The following is a 21,640-nucleotide window of genomic DNA, read 5'->3' as shown; positions in this document are numbered from 1 at the left end:
TATAGCAAGAGACTTGGAGTAAAAAGAGCCTCCTCCCCGAGTTTGAGAGGAGACCCTGCACCCTTCCCATCAAAATGATGACACAAGCTCCAGGGCACAGCTGGATGCCCAGCAGACTCGTATATAATGTCCAAAGGTAGACCTACACCTTTGCTTTTGTGTTTTTCCAGAGCTTGTTTAATGATAATGGCTGGGGAGAGGAGGATTTGTGGAACAGAAGGTCATGGTAAAAAGCAGAAAAGAGAGAAGTTCACATATATGTGTGTGACTGTTTCTCCAGGGTGGCATCTCAAATTTGATTTTCACTCAATGCCATTCTTGCCTTAAAACTTCAACAAATTGCAATCAAGAGCAACAACTACAAAAGCGTTTTCTCAAATTCTTTTTGGGGGAGTTTCCCAACTTCACTGGGGGAATGGCAGCATGGGTCAGGTAGAGCCAGGATCTGCCCAGGTCCCTGGGCAGACAGCAGGGCACACTGCCCCAATATCCTGTGTGTTGTGCAGTTCTTCCTCTGAAGGTGGGATACAGGGATGAGTAAAAGGGTTATAAAACGAGCAGCAATACAAATATGCCCTTTCCCAGCCTGTCAGGGACAGAGGGAAAGATGGTAAGAACGTAAAAAAAACAGATTCCCAGAGATCCCATCAGGGGATTACAACTTGCAATCAAGGGAGGTGTTCACTGGCAATAGGAACTAATAAAAATAAAAAATGAGCCAACATTTGCATATCTGATGACAACCATTGAGGGAAGGAGGAGCACATCCTGTCCACCCACAGTTCCAAGCACACCTCAAGAGCAGCTGACAGCTCCTCTCCCTGTGCCCAACGCTTTTAAATTGCACTCCTGAGCAGGAAATAATTTCCATTCCCTCTATGCAGCAGCAACACATCCATCATCAGACCCCAAGCAGCCCAGCAAGGTGGGGATGCAGCACACACTGATTGCTCCAGGGTGAGGTGAGAAGGAAAGGGAGGGTGTTCAGGTCACACCGGTGCCCCCGGGCCAGAAAAGCATGGAGACGACTATTGATTTTTTTACATTTTATTTGTCAATCCAGGTTATTTGGAAGGGAGGGACAAGCTTGGTGGCTTGTGAAAACAAAGAGCCCTTGCCTAGGGAATCGATGCTATAAACCTCGTTATGCACCGTTATTTCTTTGGCCAAAACAGGAGTATTGATCCCCGAGGTCAGACACATTACAGCGAGAGGAGTCGGGCTCGGTGGGATCCCAACATGCCTCCAGGCAAGCAGGGAAATGCAACCAGAGGCTTTGGAACTCACCCAGGAGGAGCTGGGGAGCAGGGTCAGGACATGTAGGGAAGGGGAAAAAAAAATGTGGTTCCCATCTTAAAAGACTGTGCAGAATGGATCAGCTACCAGGGAGACTGAGGGAGAGCATGACTGATGTCTAGGAATCCTGTGGCAGGGTGGGAAGGTGATAATGAGGGACTAGAGAGCCACAGAACGTCACAAGCCAGCAGTTTGGCTGAAGTGATAACCACTAGCAGACAGAGGAAAGGACAGGGCAGCACAGGCAGGAAGGAGGAGGATTTTTGGCACTCCCAGGCTCACAGATGACTTCCATGTGGGCAGTGGGAAGGCAGTTGGGATACACAGTTTACACTGCCAGAGTGCAAACCAGAGAACCAGCTCTGCACCACAGCACTGCCACTCTGTCACCCCATCCCTTCTCCTTCTCTCAGGCTCCAGGAAAAGCCTCCTGGCATCTGCTTTGATCACCCCAAAGCTGGATGCCCCGGACCAGCTCACAGCAGGGACATTGCTGGGCCTGCAGCTGTCTCTCAGGTCTGTCAGTCACTTCTGTCTCCCACTTCACTGAGGGAAGGGCTCAGTCCAATTAAGCTGCTTAGGCAAAGTCCAATTTTATTGTCAGGTTCAGCCAAGCTGCCCAAATTTCTGCAGAAGCTGATCACAAACATTAAAAGGCTGGAAGTCACCCTGCAAGTCACCTCAAACAGGTACCTCAGGGCCATGTCCAGCCAGATCTGGATGTCTCCAAGGACAGACACTCCATTATTTATCTAGGCAACCTGTTCTAACATCACCATATAAAATTGTTGGGGGATTTCTTGGGTTTTTTGTGTAGTTTTTTCCCCTCCAGTGTCTAAGTCAGGCCTCCTGTATTTAATTTTCTGTGTAGTGCAGGACACTTATCTGGTGCATCAACTCCTCCAAACTTCACATCATCTGCAAGCTTGCTGATGGTGCCACTCTGCCCCACTATTCAAACCCTTAATGAATAAGATAACCAGTATCAGCCCCACCATCAACCCCTGGGGTGGGTTGGTTGGCCTCTGGCTGGATTTCATGCCACTGATCAGAGCAGGAGCCTGGAAGTTCAGCCAGGAAATTCAGCTGTCAATACACCTGTCTGCTTATCCAGCCTGCAATTCATCAGCTTGTCTTGTGAGGAAGTTCTGGGAGATGGTATCCAAAAAAACCTTGACAAAGAGAAGATAAACAGCATGCACTGCTCTCCCCTCATGCACTGAGCCAATCCTCTCAGTGCAGAAGCCCATTAGATTGGTCAGGCATGATTTCCCTCGACAGCCCTGGTACCTGCAGGGCTGTGATCCAGAATTTAAGAGCTGCAATACAAGGGTGGAGGAAAGAGAATGAGGGAAAAGGAAAAATAAGTCTTCAGTTGGTGCAGCTTTGTCTAAAGTTCCAGTTTTTCCTCTCAGTGTAAAGGAGACAGAGGCCATGTCTTGTAGAAAACACGAGATCTGTGTTTTAAACAGACCAGTGTTTAAATGTATGGCAATGTCCAGCTTTATCCATTCTCCAATCTTCACATCAGCTGATTTTCTGCAACACATTCCACTGCCCACTCCCATAATATGTTGCTCTCCAAGCCCCTGGGAATTTTCTCCAAAACAAGACTCCAGCCATTTAAGTGTCAAAGTGAAACACTCCTGGCCTTCCTAAGCATGTCAGGGTTAACCTACTCTGCCATCCCTCTGCAGGGGAAGCCAGGTTTAAATTGGCATGCAAAGTCTGCCTGGGGGGAGATTTCTACCTTGTCTTATCCACACCTGCCTTCCAGCAGATGAGCCACCAATTTTCCTGCTGCAGAAGCCAGTGGCTGTCACACAATAAGCGAAGTGATGAAAAAAGGAAGATTGGGATCTCATGGGCCTTTCAAAGGGAGTAACAGCACAAAAATAAACCCCTGCCTGCTCTCCACTCTCTCCCAAGCCACCTTTTCCTATCTAAGAGGTAATTTTAGCAAAGCTGCTGCGTTTTTTTGCTCCATCTTGGAAAGCAGAGTCAGAGGGGAGATGGCATTGGATGCCCACGCTGGGGAGCATCAGCCCTTGTCAAGATGCATCAAGCAGCCAGCTCTCATTTCCATTGGCAGGGGCTTGGGGAATTCCTGTCCCTCTGGGAACGCACAAATGCTCAATCTGTGCCTCCTGAATGTGCAGCAGCAATTCAGGGCTGCTGAGGGCTGAGACAAGAGGCAGCAAGGACTTGGTTTCCTTGGTGGAGAAGGGAAACGCTGAGTTACACAGTCACTTCTTACACAGGCAGCTTCACAGAATCTACACTCTCAGGCCATGTAGAGCTCTCTCCAAAAAGTGCACAAAACACAGGGTCAGGAACTCCACAGCACTTGGATTCAGCTGAAAGAGTGACAGGGTAGTTTTCCTCCTTCCCATCAAATGGAGCATACCCTATGCTGGGAAGGCTTTCCAGATCCAAATCATGCTCCCCAAGTGCACTCCTGTTTAGCACCAACATCCTGATCATATCCTTCCATCCCATGATGGTTTGGATAATGGGCTTAAAATGGATTTTGGGTCATGGCATGGTGTAGAGAATATGACTAGTGTCTATTGACTTAGTCACTGCTCAAGTTGTGAGCTGGCACAAACAGGTTCATAGTCAAAGCACTATGGCTGGGCATCAGAATGCAGATTCTCCTCTCAGCATCACCACAGCCACCCTCAGACTTTGTGACAGGTCACCTCCCACTTCCTGCCATCTCATCTGCACAGCTGGAATACAATTCCTGCCTGAAGACAGCTTGTGGAGACACTCTAAGGGTTCTAAGAGTGTTCACCTACCTCTGCGACAGAGAGGAGGAGGGAGTTGGGAAGAGACAGAAGTACAAAGGGAACAGTCCTGAATGCTCCTGGGAACTCCACAGACTATTTGGGGGATCCCTTGCAGGAGACAGACAAGAAGAAGGGAAAGGCTGACAGCTGCAGGGAGATTTGAGAGTTTAACATTGTGACAGTTGTTATAAGGTTACAGAAATCAAGGCACACATTTACCCTGCCCCCTTCTGTCCCTTGTCACAACACCTGGACAAGCAGAGCCCAGCAATGCCTCACAAACACACCCAGCAGGATGGGATGTGGTTGGGGGCTGGAGGAAGCTGGGAGGAAGCTCTGAGTGCAGTGTGGGAACATCTGGCTGGGGCCCGACACTCAGATTAGAGACGAGGTGTCGGGGCCAGACACGAAGGGGGGGGGGGAAGACCCCGAGGGGAAAAAGTTTTACCTTTACAGCACTAAAAAGTAAAAAGCAGAGAGAGAATCCTCACCAGGACCCCAGAGGGGAGATGGCTCTGTCACAAAATCTGGCTGGCAGAGTTTCAAACACGCATGACCAAGGGGAAGGAAGCAGGGGAATGGCAAAGCCACACAGGTCGGGAGGAGGTTTATAAACATCGTTGCCTTCCACAGGCTGAGGATGTGGTTTGCAAGGGACATTTACAACAACCCCAAACCACAAAGGCCTCTGCTTCAACAAAACCTGATTAGGAATGAGCCTGGCTGACTCAGGGCTCTTATTATAGAAGCCTCCCTCCCTTCCTCCCTCCCTCCCTCCTCCTCCTCAGTGTCCAGCCTCATGCCGACCTCCCGGGGCTCCCTGCATTCCTCACCCCGCCTTGCTCACACTTCTTCAGTGAAATTTGGCTGCAAAACTTCTGTGTTACCTTCTCACAGCAGCAAAACTAGAAAGATTGATGTGGAGAGATGTCAAATGTCTGACACGTGGGAAAGCTGGATGTTCCCTTAATAGCAGTGTTTCACCAAATGTACTCAATTTTGCCAGGTTACGCTCACAGAGATCTTTCTAAACAATTTTTAAATTCCTGAAGGGCTTTTTTCTTCCTATTCCCTTTGTCTGCAGTTAGGAGGAACTCTTCCTTTTTGCTAAGGCATGAACACATCAGCTTGGGGAGTCACTGCAACCAGCTCAACCAGCTGAGCCTCTGAATCTCTTCTTTGGCAATCCCTGTTTCCCACTCCAGCTGCATCAGTGAAACCACCAAGGAACATATTTTTGCACCCAGCTGATCTCAGGTGCAACTCACAGGCCAATAAAAGTTTAATCCTATTTGCCCACCAAACAGTACATTGTCTGATGATGTTTGCCAGGGATTTTAGGGCAGTAAGAGAAGTGGGAAATCTTGGGAGCTGTTGGTGGGTGTAGTGAGTGTGTTTATTAGGCAGAAGGTGTCAGCAGGAACCAAACTAACCTCCAGGATAAATGGCAACACTGGGATGAAGGTCCTGGTGTTCTCAGACAGCAGGGTAAGGGCACGGATGCAGTGCATGCGCAGAGGGTAGAAACGGTTCGTTGGTACCAACCTAGAGAAGGGGGGGAAAAAGAAAGGATATTAGGCCAAGTTTATCCAGGAACTGCACCTGCAGCCTTCAGTGGCACTCAAGAGCCTTTCCTGCTCTGCTGAAGAAAGACAGCTTCAGTACTGCACAGCAAACTGAGCTATCCCACAGTGGGAAATAAAACTCACATGTAACACTAACACTGTAACACTAACACACAAATTCCTCCGACCAAAGCACAGGTTTCCCACAGCTTCTGCTGGGAGAAAGTGCTACAAGAGCTTTGCAGATGAAGTTTTATCAGGATGCTGTTTAGTCAGGTTCAACACTTCTGGCTCTCAAGCTCCCAGCACGGGGCAAGTGGCAGGAACCAGCAGTGAAATGATCGTCTAAAGCAGCAAGTCTGACCAAGGAAAGAGCTCCCCCAGCACACCAGAGGAGGAAGAGGTTTCCCTTCTCAGGCTTTGTGCTCACAGAGTTCATGCTGACACTTGAACAGTGACCCTCTCAGTGTAGAAGGTCACTGGGGCAGGAGCTGGACTAGCAGTGACCAGCACATCTGGAAGGACAGAGTGGGAATGAGTGACCTCCCACAGCCGGATCTGTTCAGCTCTCTCCAACCCTCCTGAGCTATTCCCACCTCCTTCAGAGAGGCAACATGTACATTTGAACAGCCAGGAATCGGCATGGAGGAGGGGGAAGAAGAGGCCAGACTTACTTTCACCCACATTTCAAATCACTACACACTCAGCTAATTAAGACAAAAGTTGAGCCAACTCCCTTTGTCAGGCTGGGACTGAGAAGGATCAGCTCCCCCAGCACCACATAAGCCAGGAGCAGAGGGGAGAATGGAGAGCAACCCCTAAAACACACCAGACCTCATTACTGTACCACTCTGGAAGCCTCTCACTCTGAATGACCTGCACTTGGGTGCCACCAGCACTAACAAGAATTTTATTTTTTTAAAACACAGTTCACAGATGACAGGTTCAAGCTGATAAATGAACCCCTCCCCTCCCCAAAGGGCTTGCTGAGCAATCCAAGAGAGCACAAAAAAAAAAAAGAAAAAGAAAATGCTTGACCAGGCACCATAAATCACCTGCATCTCCCCCCCCTCCAAATAGTGAAATAATTATCATTGGATCCATTATAGAAATAAATCTACTTTGCACCCCTGATCTGGCACCACTGGAGATGACGAAAGCCATTCTCAGGAATTAATTGATCGAGGAATAAACCTGTTAAGTGTATAGATTTACTGTAAACCAAGACCATTAATTTTAGAGTGCGTGGCGATGCAACAATCTGCTCAACATCCCAGTGGTGGGATGCACAGGGAATACAAAACACAGCTGGGTCCCAGCTCTCCTGAGGGAGGTCCCACTGCCTTGTCACTCCAGGGGGATCAAACTGACTCACATTTCATCTCAGTGGAGAGTGCCTCCAATCTCTTTCCATCACCGTGTCTTGGAATGCCTCCTGTACTTCTCCCATGCAGCCAGGACACAGGCTGTGGGGTTGGAACAGCTTAAAACAACTCAAGGCTTATTTTTACTTGCTACAGCTCCTTCTGTTACACTCTTGGTGCCCACAGATGAAGCTTCTTTCAACATCAGCCTCTGCCCCACCAGGACAGGACATCAAGGGAAGTTGCTCAGGGACACTAAAGCTGTGCTTGCTTCCCTGTGGAGGAAGTTGTACCTGCTTTCTACCCTGTGTGTGCTGAGAGGCTGGAATTTAACAGGCACCAAAAATCCTCATTTAACTATACACCAGGGAGGAAGTTCCTTTTTATAGCTTGGGCTGGGAGCAAGGTAAAAATGCAAGCAGCTATGGGCAGAAAACAAGTTTATGGAAAAGGGATACCAGAAAGGGAGATTCTGCTGCAAAAAAAACAACCAAGAACTTGGACAGATGCAAGCACACAGAACAGGAGGAGGAACTTAGGGACTGAGGAGGCACACAAAGGGCCAGGGTGGCACATGGAGGGATCAGGTCCCACGGACAGACAGACACAGCCCGTGGTCACTGTCCTTGTGCAGGAGCCAAGCGCCACCTCCCGGCACGAAGGGCAGTGGGGAAGGGGACTCTCCTCCCATCCCTCTGGATAAATCACTACCCCACACCAGGAGCACAAGGGAAAGAAGGTATTCCAGATGTTACACAGCATCCTGCCCCATGGAGCCACATCATTCCCACATCTTCTAACCTACTCCATTTTTATACATCCCAGACACTCGGTCGGCTCAGTAAGGAAACCAGGGTGGGATCTACTTCTACTTTCCTGAGCAGGATGGTTTGGGTTGGAAGGGACCTTAAAGATCATCCAGTCCCACCCCCTGCCATGGGCAGGAACACCTTCCACTAGCCCAGGTTGCTCCAACCTGGCCTTGGACACTTCTAGGGATCCAGGGGCAGCCAGAGCTTCTCTGGGCAACCTGTGCCAGGGCCTCCCCACCCTCACGGGGAAGGATTCCTTCCTAATCTCTAATCTAAACCTCCTCTCTGCCAGTTTGAAGCCACTCCCCCTTGTCCTGGCACTCCAGGCTCTTGCAAAAAGTCTCTCTCCATCTTTCTTGTAGGTTCCCTTCAAGCACTGGAAGGCCACAATTAGGTCACCCCAAACCTCTAAAGCCTTGTCACACAGTACCTGCAGCTCATGCCAAGCAGCCCTGCCCATCACTGATTCCAACAAAACTGCTGCTCTTGCTGAGATTCACCCAACTCACCTCCCCTTGGCCCCAGATACCTGATTTATCTGCCTGGAGAGGTAGAAAACTGCCCAGATTCATCCCCAGGACAACCAGAGCTCCTGAGGAGCAGTGGGAAGCAGCCTGTGGACAAGGGGGGGATGGGAAGAGGGATGTTTGCCTACTCTAACGATCGTTTAAATCTGCTTATCTTCACCACCACTTGGGAGTTTTTCCAAGAGCAGGCGGGTGGTGTTTTAAAGCTGAGAATCTGGTTAACAGAGCTAACAGGATTTTGGAGATCACCAGAGATTCTGAAATTCCCTCAATGCTCGTTATTAACAGCCCTTTCAAAGCACGGAAATTTCGTGTATGAACTGAGAAAGAAATTCTCAGCAGACACACTAAAAATAGCAGCCGAGTCCTAGTTCTTCGAATTCTAACAAAGATGCACCAAAAATGCATCTTTTAACTGTGTTTGCAGAGCTGGAGGTGAGGTCTTGATTCTGCAGTTAAGATCCTGAAGCAAGACAGAACATTTTCCTTGCCACTATGTACAGTTGGGAAAATAACTGTCCAGGCTGTTCAGACTGACACTTCTCTTACACACAGAATTTAGCCTAGGGAAGAATAACCTACACAGCAACTTTCTCACCACCTAAACACGCTCACAACACATCTTTGGCTGCAATGCTTCAATCAAAAGCAGCTCTGACTCAATTCCTTAAAATGCAAGGTTAAATCCAAATCACATAACAGTAACACCCCTCAGCAACTGCTCTGCATCAAGGAATGGACAAATATGGCCAACAAGAAAAAAATTCTACTTACTTTATACAGCCAATGATGACCTGTGTCAGAGGATAGATCAAGGGCTCCATGACCTCACTGGGATAGATTGTGCTGAGAACACGACACCAGAAAAACAGGCAGTGGATATATTGCCAGTTATAAACAGACTGGAAGTTCTCCTGCAGAAAAGGGAAAAATAAAAGGCACAAGCTCGAAAACGTGGCATTTTGAGAGGAACTCAACCCTGGTTTCTCCACAAGACTCATTTTATGCAGGACTCTGCACTGCTCAGGGAGGAATAACCATCATTGTACTGTCACTCTGAGAGCAGTGGCTGAGCCACCAGCCAGCCAAGTTCAGATGCTGCAATGGCAACGTTATGGTTTGGTACAAGTCAGTGCCTGAAGGAAATAATGTGAATAAAAGCAGTCTGGGGGTGTTGCTCAACTGTGGCTCCTTTGAGAAGGGTGATTTCATGACCCAGCTCACAGTAGATGGGGGATGTGGCCAAGCACAGGAAATATTGGCTGTTCACTGCCAAATGATCACTCCCTTCCCTGCTTTTGAAGAGGACACTCCCCAGCACAGCTTCATTTTTTAAAACTGCAGGGTAAAAACGACAGGCGAGCAGAGTTGAGAACAAGCTTTCAGCTTTGTTTTTCAGCCAGTCCTTCTGGTTACCAGCAAAAACCAAAGCAACAGGCCAGGAGTGTGCCTGACAGCAATGGCACATTCACCCAGCATTCCAGGCTGGCTCGGTAGCATGGCTAAGAGTGAGTCAAGCCTTGCCCCATTCCAGATTAAATAAAAGCCCAGAATAGAGCAGGAGTCTTTAAAAGACACCCTTTCCAAAGAGTTCTGCATGTATTCCCCAAAACTGCACAAAGAAGAGAAGAGATAAAACTCAACAAGGTGCCTCAGCTCCCACTTGTTTGTTCCAGACTTTCAAGGCCCAGGTCATCTCTTCTGAATGGATAAGGAAGATGCACAAGGCTTGAAACAAGGACAGAAGCCCCCAACTGCAGCCACTGGAGCAAACCTTGCACGGGGGATTAAAGCCAAGCCACAGCTGGACATGGCAGAGCTCTGCCAGCTCTCACCAGGTCACTGAGATGGACCAAAAAGCTCTTCTCAGCTTCTCTCACACAAGGACAGACAAGCAATCTGCTCCTGTAATCACCTTCCACAACCATCCACTGCTCCATTTAAATAGGCTTATTACTTGGATTTGTACAGTTTGGTTGTGCTGTTCTCATTTAAAGTTCCACAGCCCTCCCCAGCTGTGAAATCAAGTGGATTTAGTTCTTGTCTGGACCAGAACTAAGGGTGTAAGAAGCCAGTGCAATCCAATTAGGGGATATGCAGCCCAGACTTCATTTATCTCTGCTTATTTATCCCCATGTCTGAACAGCCAGGAGATTTAGCTGGTCACCAATCCTGCCATGTTTGGGGGCAGCTGAACAATTAATCTAGTGGGGTCTGTTTTGCTAAACATGAATAAAGCCAGGATTAGCAATCTGACTTAGATTTCCGAGGTCAGACTAGAGGTGGCTGAAACCAGGGCTGCTCCCAAAAGGTCTGAGCTGCTTTGTTCAATTAAGTCCTTTAAATAGTGCAGACTTCGCTGGAGAGATGCACACACCAGGGTGGTTCCTAATCTTCTTTACACCTTGAGGTTTTGTGACAGAGGCTGCCAAACAGCAGCTTCAGAGTGGAAAAATGGTGCCCAAGGCACAAGATGGGAAGTGCATCACAAACTCTTGCAGGTGGGGAGAGAAAAGTGACTCCCACCCTGCAGTTCGCAGAATCATGGAATGGTTTGGGTTGGAAAGGACCTTAAAGATCTTCTAGTTACAACACCCTGCTGTGGGCAGGGACACCTTCCACTAGACTAGGTTGCTCCAAGCCCCATCCAACCTGGCCTGGGACACTTCAGGGATGGGGCAGCCACAGCTTCTCTGGGCAACTTGTGCCAGAGCCTCAACACCCTCACAGGGAAGGATTCCTTCCTAATCTCTAATCTAAACCTCCTCTCTGCAAGTTTGTAACAGCCTCTCCATCTTTCTTGTAGGTTCCCTTCAGGTACTGGAAGGCCACAATTAGGTCACCCCAGAGCCTTCTCTCTTCTCTCCTTCCTTGCTGAAATTCTACCACGGGCAACCCCGGAGCTCCGGCCCCTTTGGCGGGTTATGAAACGGGTCAGGCAAGCCAGGCACCTTAGAGACACCACCAAAAGCCTGGAACTGATGACTCCAATTTCCCCTCTCCACACATTCCCTGTAGGAGGACACACTCCTTCCACATGTGAGAGGTAACCCACCTTCTTCTTGATGGTCATGGCGCTGCGCAGGTGGATGGCGAGCTGGCGGATGTAGATGAAGGCGTGCTGGTAGGAGGTGTGGGTGTCCAGGGCGTACATCTCTGTCAGGGTGCGCTGCATGAAGTTGATCATGGGCAGGACGTTGGGAGAGGTGAACCTGGAGTTCTTCACAAAGGCAATGTACATTTGCTGTGCAGGGAAGAGGAGGAGATACGACCACGTCAAAACGCGGTGAAAAACGTTCTTGCGCTGACCTTCCCCACCCAGGCGTGTCCAAACCACTTATAAAAATGTCCCTTTTATAAAAAAATATGCAAAAGTAATAATCCAGCCTGCTCCTTCTTTAGGGGGAGACAGGAAACAGTTTGTTTAGCACAGAGCTCCCACCACTGTTTGTCTGCAAGATGAAAATCTCCCCACCCACATACGTCCAAACTAGGGGGGAAGTGTTCCTGTTATCAGACAAGTCACTCCAAAGAAATCCGCAAAAGCAGTAATCCAGCCTGCTCCTTCTTTAGGAGAGACAGGAAAGAGTCTCTTTAGCACAGAGCTCAGAGATCTCCCCACCACTGTTTGCCTGAAAGAAAAAAACACTTGGTTTTCTTTGTAAGGACACACTCGGGATGGTCTGAGCCATCCGTGCTTATGGCTGGGCACAGTTCTCTTGCTCAGCTGCCACTGTCACAAAAAACTACACTTGGGAACTTCAGGTGAAAGATCAGAGCAGCTCAGTTGTATGGCAGCACTTCAGGAGAGCCCTGAAGAATTTGGAAGATGAGTACATAGATCAGCACCAGGGATCTCCCCTGCTCAGAGTCTCTGTGCCTCCAGCAGGAAGGGCAGCAGCAGGAAGCAGATATCACTCTGACCTAACAGAATTTCTCCCTTGTTTAATTTTCTGGACATAGGCAGTATCATCTAATAGGCTGCAGCTCAGTGCTTTAATTTTGCACATAACATGAGAAAGAAAAGCTGGAAATTAGAGCCAGTACCAGGCTTACCTTGAGCAAGGGACTCAGGTAAACCTCCTTCTTGTAGCGGCAGAACTTGTTCAGCACAAGGAAGGCCAGGACTCTCACTGTTTCCTCACCTGTGCTCCACAAAGTAATTGTTTGCTGGGATAAAACAGAAAGATACAGATAAGTGAAGGGACAAAGAGCTCCTTCCTGGTTACACACAGGCCTGAGCTTCTCTCTTGCACACAAAAGCAATAGCACTGGCAGCCCTTCTGTCCTTATACTCCAGCTGTGAGACCACAGAAGAAGGCTGATGTTTTCACAATAAATAAACTGTCCAAAACTAGCACCTCTGAAAAATGCATGCACTTATTTGTGTGGCTAAATACTCTGAGCACAGGCACCAGCCTTGGATGTGGCTCAATCTCTCACAGATTCACTTGGCCATGGCTGGCCCTGTCAGGAAGAACCTGGTACAGCAGGACCACGATCATTGCTGATGCCTCCAGGAACCAGTTACCTCATGTGAACTAATGAACTCCACAGAACATCAGAAAGATTTCAGCTGCAGGGCTGAAAAAGCCTCCTCAGAAATCCCCACAGCAGCACTGAGGAGATTCCTACACCTCCAGCTATGAGGTGTCCCAATCTCCCACCCCTGTACACCAGTCATCTTTGTCACCAGAGGGTTCCCAGCCTCATTTAAATGTTGCCTTGAGGTTTTTTTTCATTTAAATGTCACCCTGTTGCCCTCTTCATCTCTTCCACGCCTCCTTTGTTGTTCTTAATACTCAGCAGTTGTGACTAAGTTTCTGTAAAAATATTCCACCCCCAGCTCCGGAGAGGGAAATGGAATCACAGCCGTTCCCAGCGCCTGGCACACAGGCAGCAATTACTCCATCTGTGAGGAGGCAGCAGACAGCTTCCCAAAACACCTCCCTGCCACTTAGGAGCAGCTACACAGAGCCACCTCCCACTCACCTCAGCCTAAGATCACCTCATGGCACCTGAGAGGCCTGTGAGAGAAGCAGGAATCCTCTCCAGAACCAAAAGCAGAGCAAGGGAATAGTACAAGAGACTGAACTGTCACGGGATTCCAGCCCAAATACCACGAAAGGCTTGTCTGGAAGGGGAAAACAATGTACCTCGGATCCAAATGACACATCACAGCACATCCCCTCACCTTGAGAAGGGCACGGCACTGCTTGGGGAAGGATAAATAATAAGGCACTATGGAGTTGACGTGCTGGAGCACTGCTGCACCCACCGAGGCTTCTGTCAAACAGGACAGGAGCTGTGGAGGGAAAACAAAGTAACAATCCCATTTAGCATGCAGTCCTCACCACCTCTTCCTTCACCATCTGTATTTTGCTGCTTCCAAGTATTTCTGTGTTACCAAAGGAGTGGAAGACCAGGCTTTGCTAGGAAGGAGCTCCAACAAACCCACAAGAGCTGTCTCAGGAAAGGAGAAGACACAAGGTGGGTTAAAAACTGCCCTGAAAGCACATCAGCCTGGCAAATGTGAGCTCAGCTCATCACGTAGAACCTCATTTGTGTATATTGCAAAACCTAAGTCTATATGAAGTTTAAGGCACCTTGCAGATGGCATGACACCAACACCTCTGTCATCTCACCTCAAATGGTCAGATGCCCTCAGTCTACACAAGGCTTGGAAACAAACCACCTGAGGTGATAACATACTGCATTACTCTTGGATTTCTTAAGAGGAAGCTGGAATACTATTAGGTTCCAAGAGGTTTACCTCAAGCAAAAGGTAAAACAAGCCATTAAGAAACAGCATCTTTGTATTTCCAGATTGCTCAGCCCAGCTTTCTGGAGCCAAACCCAGAGGTGTTGCAGCTTCTAATGTGAAGACATCCTGAACTCCAAGTCACTTTGAGAGAGGTTCTGCCTGATGCAGTGCCCCTCTGCCTGCAATCCCAGTTGCTGGGAAGCAGAGGCACATTGTCTACTTTGAATTTTCTTCCTCACTCTCCTCCTTGCACTGCAAAGATTCTGGACTGAGCAGGTCTCCTCTGCAAAGTCCCTCACGCACCAAAAGGAAAGGAAAGGAGATATTGTTGACAAACTACTGTGCCAGAAGAAGCCCTGTGGTGAAGGCTGGCACTGAGGGCTCTCAGAGTCAGCACAGGAGCAGGGATTGCTCCAAGGCACTGCACTGCCAGTTTTTCCTTGTCTACTGCAATCCTCTGCTGCTGGCAGGAGGCACCAAGACTTGAGAGAAAAAAAATGTCCTTTCTGCTAAGTCATTCTCCAGCTTATAGCTAGGAGACACCAGCACTGGCTTTCTCTCCTTGCATCCCCTTCCCTCAGCTTCTGAACAGTGAGTATTTCAACATTCTTTTAATATTCTAAATTTGGGGATGCATGATGAAGCAATCTCAAAAAAAAAAACCAAACAATAAACTGGGGGCAGGAGTTTCCTTCAGAAATAATCCATGAATTGTATCTGAAACACCAGACATCAGCTATTCTGGGGATATCCTAGAGGGATGGGACATTAATATATGTGTCTTATGTGAGGTTATCAACATAACACCTTCTTAGTATTTACCTCAAGAACTGGCAAGGTCATAGTGCCAAAAACTGAATTAACAATGCAGAATTCAGGAGCACAGCACTGCAAGCTACTTTAAAGCCTATTAAATATTAATTTGTCAGACAAATTAGGACAGAAACAACTGCCAGAATGTTAATCCAACCCTTCTTTACTGGCTCCCTATTTTGACCCAACCATCCTACAGACCTCCCAAGCGTTAATTAGACCAAATGCTTCCACAAGAGAGGGAACTGGATGGACACAAATCTCAGATAGGCAAAATCCCATCTGCCTCATGCCAAAATATCCCAAACAACAGCCCAGCAATGCACAGACTGACCCCAGGAACAGATTATGATGACATTTCTTACTTGTATGGTGCAGCCAAGGTACACTTTTACGTCCAGTCGCAGTTTGCCCCAGAGTGGGCTGGTGGAAGGGAGAACCATCCTGGAAACGAGCAACAGTTGGGTTTAGCTTTAGAAAACCCACCAAATAAATCAGATTTCAGCAGCCAAACGAGCAGTGAGTGCAATTCCTTGATACTGCCAGTGAGTAACAACTGCTTTCAAAGCACAAACTGAGAGAAGTAAAAATTATGTCACAGGCGAAAAGAAATACTTCTACTCTGTAAAAACCGCCTGGAGCACAGCAGGAGAAAGTTCAATTCAAAGAACTTCCAAGCTTTCTCTGACCCTGCAGTTCCCAAATCCCCTCACACTTACTTTGCTTTCTTCTTTGGGGCTCTGGGAAGCAGCAGCTCCTGCAAGTAGTGGAAGAGGTCCCGGATACAGAAGGACACAAGGGCATTGAACACTGGTTAAAACAAAAGTCAGCAAAGCACTTGTAAATGATCTTCCACATATTCCTGGTTTCTCAGCTAGTGTGGAAAGAGCTCCCCAAGGAACTGAAGCAGTAATTTCCATAGCAGAACTGCTGTGTTTCCTCAAGCTCCAAGAAAACACCAGTTTGCCTTACCCCAAAATTTTTTTATCTGAAGAATAAGATTACAACTGACAGCTTTTGGCACAGGGGCCCTTCTCCAAGCAAACAGCACCAAGCACTGGGAGACCAGAAAAGATCCCACTGCACAGACTCACCACCAGGAAGATAAGCTACTTAAGTGAAATGAAGCCTGTGAAAGGGTAAGTTAACTCCTGCCAGTGCTTATCTCCACTCTCTTCCAAGAGCTACACTGCCCTATAAAATCATTTCCCTCCCCTCACACAAGTGCAGTGAACAACTCACCTGCAGTATCAGTCACTTGGAACTTGCTGGAATCACCCTCACTGTCTCCTTTGGTGATTGCTACAGCTGCTTTATAGGCCTGAGTGATTTCATGGAAGAGCCTCGGTGTCAGATTTCTCTGGGGAAAGAAGGAAAAGGATTGTGAGGAGAAAAAAAGCAACAGATCTTCTGAAACACTGAAGCACTTGAGTACTGAAATTCATTGTAAGTTTGATGGCAGAAATAGCTCTGATATGAAGGATAAAGGTCAGGACAGTGTTAATAAACACTAGTGGCCTTCACCTCCTCTAAAATTGGCTTTTAATTGGCTGAGGGTTGAGAAGCAATCAATCAGCTCCAAGTAATTATTCAACTGTGATCTTCCCTCCCCTTAGTCAGAAGCACAAGCCATTTCACTACTACTCAAAACGTGACCACAAAAGCTCTTGGAGCCTCCAAATGCACAATGCAAGAGGGTGAAAAATCAAAATTTTATCATTTTTGAGCTCTCCTGAGCCACACGTTTCTCCAGGTTCTCCCTCAGATGGACTGCAAGCACTTCAACCTTGCAGCACAGGAAAAAATTGCACTGGAAAGTCATGGTGAAAAACAAGAGCTCTGGCAGCATGAGGCATAAATCTACTCTGTAGGTTTTTGTGCAAGACTGCCTGTAAAAGATCAACTTGTGATTTGTTAATAACATATGTGGAACTGTGTTTAAAGGAGGACACTCAAGAGCTTTGTAGTCCAACTCCCCTGCTCACCTGTGCAGCTTTTTTCCAGTCTTCAACCATTTTCAGGCTCACAGAGATGGAAGAAACCCTCTTCCTTTTGACTTTTTCTTGTTCTTCCTCTTCTTCATCATCTTCATCACTTGCTTCCTAGAGAAGTCATAGCAAGACTGAGAAGAGGTTTATACACTTCTGGCCCCACCTCTTTTGCTGAGCAGCTACTGAAGAGGAAGGCAGCCCTGATTTTATCAATGCTGTTATCAGTACTTTGTGTAAGGAAAAAATGAAATTACAGGTATTAAAAATTTTAAAAAAAAAAGCTCCTTAAGCTGTGCAGTTTTGCTACACAAATACAATGTCTTAAAACATCAAGGAAAAAACACATCACTTGAGGCAAAATTATTATTGGAAAGATGACATAAAAACAAACAAAAAATACCCTAAAACCAAAAGCATTCACTAAAAAGAAAATACACTCTAAGGCTCTGCTTTGACAATCTTTAACAAACTTCTTGTGCTCAGTTCAAACCTCCAGCTGATTTCTGGATTACAATTTATGAATAACCTTAAAAACTTCACATGAAAGTAATTGAATTAATTGATTCCAGCACTCCAAAACATGCCCTGGTACCTCCAGTGTATCAGGGGGTCTGTGCAGTGGCTCCTCCTCATCAGAACTGTCTGAGGCATCAAAATCCAGCAACGCACGATCATTTTCCTCCAAAAACTTGTAGAACTCAGGATCTCTGTCCTTCAGCCTGGAGAGCTGATCCTTGTGTTCAGATGCCTTTCCTTTCTTCCTGGGTGATAAGGATTAACATTAATTAGTATTTATTCACCACTCAGACTTTATTAATGGATATTTATTAACTTTATTCACTGCTGACGCTGTAAGGAAAACAAGCAGCCACTGAGGCACAGTTGGGGCTGATTTCAGTGGTCATGATTTCTCAGGGCTGTGGCCACAGTTCTGTGCCTTGTTTAACACCTGGAGGACTTGCAAAAGGTTCTTTTCATTAAGCATTAAGAAATCTCGATAGTGAGACATCAGGCTGAATCTGGATAGTGACCAGAGGTCATGAAAACACCTTGAAAAACAAAAATAAATCCGTTTCTCAGTTTGTCACAATTACTCTCAGGAACTTTTGTAAAGAACACTGAAAGCTGTACCACCAGAAAAACCTGATAATGAAAGCTCAGTAAAAATTGTTACACTCAAGAATTTGTTTTGTTACACTCAAGATTTTGTTTTCTAATAACGATTATCGTGCTTAAGAACTACTTCATCATTTTCTATCTGGCAGATGGTCCAGTCTCTCTCAGTGAGAGTAAATAGACACAAACTTAGGAAAAACAAAGCAAGTTTTACCTGACTCCAATATATCCTGTAAAAGACTAAAAGCATCCAGGAGCTTTTCTCCACTGCAGTTATTGACTTGACACAGGCACGATAAAAAAATCTGACTGTCCTGTACCCTGTGATCTCACTGAGGTGTTGAACAGTGCTCCTTCAGACACTTCTGACCCAGGTGATAATGAATCTATAGCATCTACTGCAGAGGCTCCAACGAATCCAACCATTTAGGTTGGAAAAGCCCTCCCAGCCCATGGAGCCCATCCTGTGCTCCATCCTCACCTTGTCCCCCAGCCAGAGCACTCAGTGCCTTGGCCAGTCCTTCCCTGGACACCTCCAGGGATGGGGCCTCCCCCAGCTCCCTGGGCAGCCCCTTCCAATGCCTGACCACCCTTTCCAACAGAAATTCCTTTTGATGTCCAACCTGAACCTCTCCTGGCACAGCTTGAGGCCGTTCCCTCTCATCCTGTCCCTTGTTCCCTGGGAGTAGAGCCCGACCCCCCCGGCTCCCCCCTCCTGTCAGGGAGTTGCAGAGAGCGAGAAGGTCCCCCCTGAGCCTCTTTTTCTCCAAGCTGAGCCCCCCCAGCTCCCTCACGGTGCATCCCCATCCCTCACCTGCCGGGCCGCGCCTGCGGCTCCTTCCCCTCCTTCCCGCTCGGCCTCCGCTGCCTCACAGCCCCCTTGGCGGGCTTCTCCTCCTCCTCCTCCTCCCAGCCGCTGTCAGGCTCCGAATCCGAGCCGGCAGCGAGGACCTCGTCCAGGCTCAGCTCCGCCAGGCTCCTGGGGGGGGGGGAAGAGAGAGGGATGTGTGTGAGGGCGAGCTCAGCGTGGGGGTGGCCGAGTTCTCTCACCGCGGGCCGAGGAGCCGTTCCCCGGAGGTGCCCCCGGTACGGCCCGCCCGCCCTGAGCCGCCCCCAGGCCGGGTCAGGTCTGTGCCGGTGCCTCCCTCACCTCCTGCCGGGGGCCGCCATTGCCGCCTCCGCCACGCGGCCGCCACTTCCGCTCCCGGCGTGCCGCGCGCGCAGGCCACGCCCATTACCCCCAAACCACGCCCCGTCACTGCCTTAACCGCGCCCCCTCTCGCCTTGGCTCCGCCCCCTCCCGGCGAATCCCGCTCGGTCCCGGCCTGGATCGGGAATATCGGGAATATCGTGTCCAGCTGGACCAGGAGAGCGATTTTTCCTCTGTGCTGGGCACACACATCGAGTGCTGTGCCCAGTTCTGGGCCCCCTCAGTTCAATGAGGGGCTGGAGCGTGTCCGGAGATGGGAAGGGGCTGGAGCACCAGGAGCGGCTGAGGGAGCTGGGGGGGCTCAGCCTGGAGAAAAGGAGGCTCAGGGGGGACCTTCTCGCTCTCTGCAACTCCCTGACAGGAGCGGGGAGCCGGGGAGGGTCGGGCTCTGCTCCCAGGGAACAAGGGACAGGATGAGAGGGAACGGCCTCAAGCTGCGCCAGGGGAGGGTCAGGTTGGACATCAGGAGGAATTTCTGATGGAAAGGGTGGTCAGGCATTGGAAGGGGCTGCCCATGGAGGTGGTGGAGTCCCCACCCCTGGAGGTGTCCAGGGAAGTCCTGGCCGTGGCACTCAGTGCTCTGGGCTGGGGGACGAGGCGGTGATGACCGGGCACAGGGTGGACTCGATGATTCTGGAGGTTTTATCCAAACTCAAGGATTTTATGACTCCCCGTCCAGGCCGCGCCCACTCCATCTGGTCACGCCCCTCCAACCATTCACCCCGCCCCCTCCCGTGGCTCGCAACCACAGGGGCGGGGTCTTCACGCTTAGCCACTCCCCGTTTCCAGCTAGACCACGCCTATCCCGCTCATAGCCCCTCCCCTTCACCGGTAGCCCCGCCCCTCACCCCCCGGTCCGCGGGGCCGCAGCGGGGCCGGTGCCGCTCGCTCCGGACCCCCGGACCCGACACGGACACACGTGCGGGGCTGTGCCGGGCCGCGCCGCGGGGTTATTCCGGGTGACGGAGGAAGCCGCAGCCGCGGGGGCCGCCCCGGCTCGAGGAGGAGCCGCCGCTGCCGCCGCGCACCTGCCCGCCCCCGGCCCGCCCCGTCTCTCCCCGCCGCGGGGCCGGCGGTAGCGGTGCGGGTGTAGCGGCGCCCCGCAGCATCCCCCGGGCTGGGCCGTGGCTGCAGCGGAGCCGTGAGTACCGCCGAGGCACGGCCCTGCCGCCACCTCCTCTTCCTCTCCCTCTTCTTGTCCCTCTCTCTCTTCCTCTTCCTCTCCTTCTCCCTCTCCTTTTTCCTCTCCCTCCCCCTTTCCTTCTTCTCCCTCTCCCTCTCCTTCCCTCTCTCACTCTTCTTCTTCCTTCTCCTCTCCCTCTCCTTCTCCCTCTCGCTCTGCTCTCTGTTCCTCTCTCTCTGCCTTTCCTTCTCCTTCTCCCTGTCCTCCTTCTCCCTCTTCTTCTTTCCCTCCTTTTCCCTCTCCCTTTCTCTCTCTTTCTCCCTCTCCTTCTCTCTCTTCCTTTCCTTCTCCCTTTTCTTCTTCCTTTTCCCTCTCCCTTTCTCTCTCCTCCTCCCTTTTCCTCTCCCTCTTCACCTCCCTTTTCCCGGCAGGGCCAGGGGACCCGGATCCCACGGGAGGAGGGGCAGCCGGAGGGGTTATGGGGTGTGGGGCAAACCGGAGGGGTTACTGGGGGATAACAGGGGGGACAGGCAGCAGGGGGGACCCCCGAGAGGAGCTCCCCCCTTCCGCTGCTCCTGCGCATCCATCCTGGGAAGGCAAGTTTGCTCTCGGGGTCTGGGGGAGACCTTTTCCAAAGGTTTGGTACAACCGGTGCCGCTTCCAAAACATTTCCAAAGGTCTGGAACAGCCGATGCCGTCTCCAGCCTCTGCACCGCGGCATCCCCGTGGCCGAGGCCGGCAGCATCCCTGTGCTGAGCGTGCCCTCCTTTCCCTGTCCTCTGCCAAGTCCTGGAGAGATCCCGTTGGTAAAGGGAAGAGCCGCAGCTCTGGAGCCCGGGGAGCAGCCGCAGAGAGGGGTCTGGCCTGGCCGTGGTGTTCCTTGCCCCCGGTGGAAGCACACGGGTATCAGTGTTTTGTTGGTGATGGGGGAGCTGAAGGACACGGGGAGAAATGTTGCCTCGGGTTTTCTGGAAACTTGGGAGTGGGGAAGGGGGGGGGGGAAGTGGGACACGGCTTTTTTGTGGCCTCTGCAGTGACTGTCAGGGCAGAGGGCTCTCCTTGAGCTACAGCATCGCTGGTGCTGCTGCTGCTGGAGCCGGTCCTGGGAGCAGCAGGCCAGGCAGGCAGCTGGTTTGGTACTGCTGGCTGAGCAAATGCCTCCCTCTCCAGGGAGTGACAGCCCTGGGACCTCGGCTTCCCCACGGCAAGGAAGGGTGTCAGTCCCCGCTCTGTGTGTCTGTCCCCGCTCTGTGTGTCTGTCCCCGCT

General features: G+C 49.9%; 2 protein-coding genes across 9 annotated transcripts in view; one reads left to right on the top strand and one right to left on the bottom strand.

The window, feature by feature from the left end:
• The window catches only part of NOC2L (NOC2 like nucleolar associated transcriptional repressor), a 42,074-nt gene extending 22,830 nt beyond the window's left edge, over positions 1-19,244 (bottom strand). For both annotated transcript variants that reach the window (XR_003537248.1, XM_027702768.1), the window contains exons 1-12: positions 19,191-19,244; positions 18,855-19,019; positions 17,517-17,685; positions 16,919-17,035; positions 16,176-16,293; positions 15,653-15,743; positions 15,299-15,377; positions 13,551-13,661; positions 12,413-12,526; positions 11,412-11,600; positions 9,131-9,270; positions 5,522-5,633 (exon numbers count right to left, since the gene is read on the bottom strand). Coding sequence is in view for 1 of the 2 variants with exons in the window: in XM_027702768.1 (XP_027558569.1) it covers positions 5,522-5,633; positions 9,131-9,270; positions 11,412-11,600; positions 12,413-12,526; positions 13,551-13,661; positions 15,299-15,377; positions 15,653-15,743; positions 16,176-16,293; positions 16,919-17,035; positions 17,517-17,685; positions 18,855-19,019; positions 19,191-19,210 (1,425 nt within the window). In the remaining variant the exon portion in view is untranslated. The remainder of the gene's footprint in view (positions 1-5,521; positions 5,634-9,130; positions 9,271-11,411; positions 11,601-12,412; positions 12,527-13,550; positions 13,662-15,298; positions 15,378-15,652; positions 15,744-16,175; positions 16,294-16,918; positions 17,036-17,516; positions 17,686-18,854; positions 19,020-19,190) is intronic.
• Positions 19,245-20,313: 1,069 nt separating this feature from the next.
• Positions 20,314-21,640, top strand: part of KLHL17 (kelch like family member 17) — a 17,228-nt gene continuing 15,901 nt past the window's right edge. For 2 of the 7 annotated variants that reach the window (XR_003537247.1, XM_027702751.1), the window contains exon 1: positions 20,845-21,276. Coding sequence is in view for 4 of the 7 variants with exons in the window: in XM_027702751.1 (XP_027558552.1) it covers positions 20,852-21,276 (425 nt within the window). In the remaining 3 variants the exon portion in view is untranslated. Of the gene's footprint in view, positions 20,392-20,844; positions 21,277-21,640 lie in introns of those variants that run through there. The other 5 variants (XM_027702747.1, XM_027702745.1, XM_027702746.1 and 2 more) reach the window with 4 other exon arrangements.

Source organism: Neopelma chrysocephalum, unplaced genomic scaffold (genome assembly GCF_003984885.1).
Source record: "Neopelma chrysocephalum unplaced genomic scaffold, ASM398488v2 Primary Assembly neopelma1_196, whole genome shotgun sequence".
NCBI classification, from domain to species: domain Eukaryota; kingdom Metazoa; phylum Chordata; class Aves; order Passeriformes; family Pipridae; genus Neopelma; species Neopelma chrysocephalum.
This window is presented reverse-complemented; position numbering and strand designations above follow the sequence as displayed.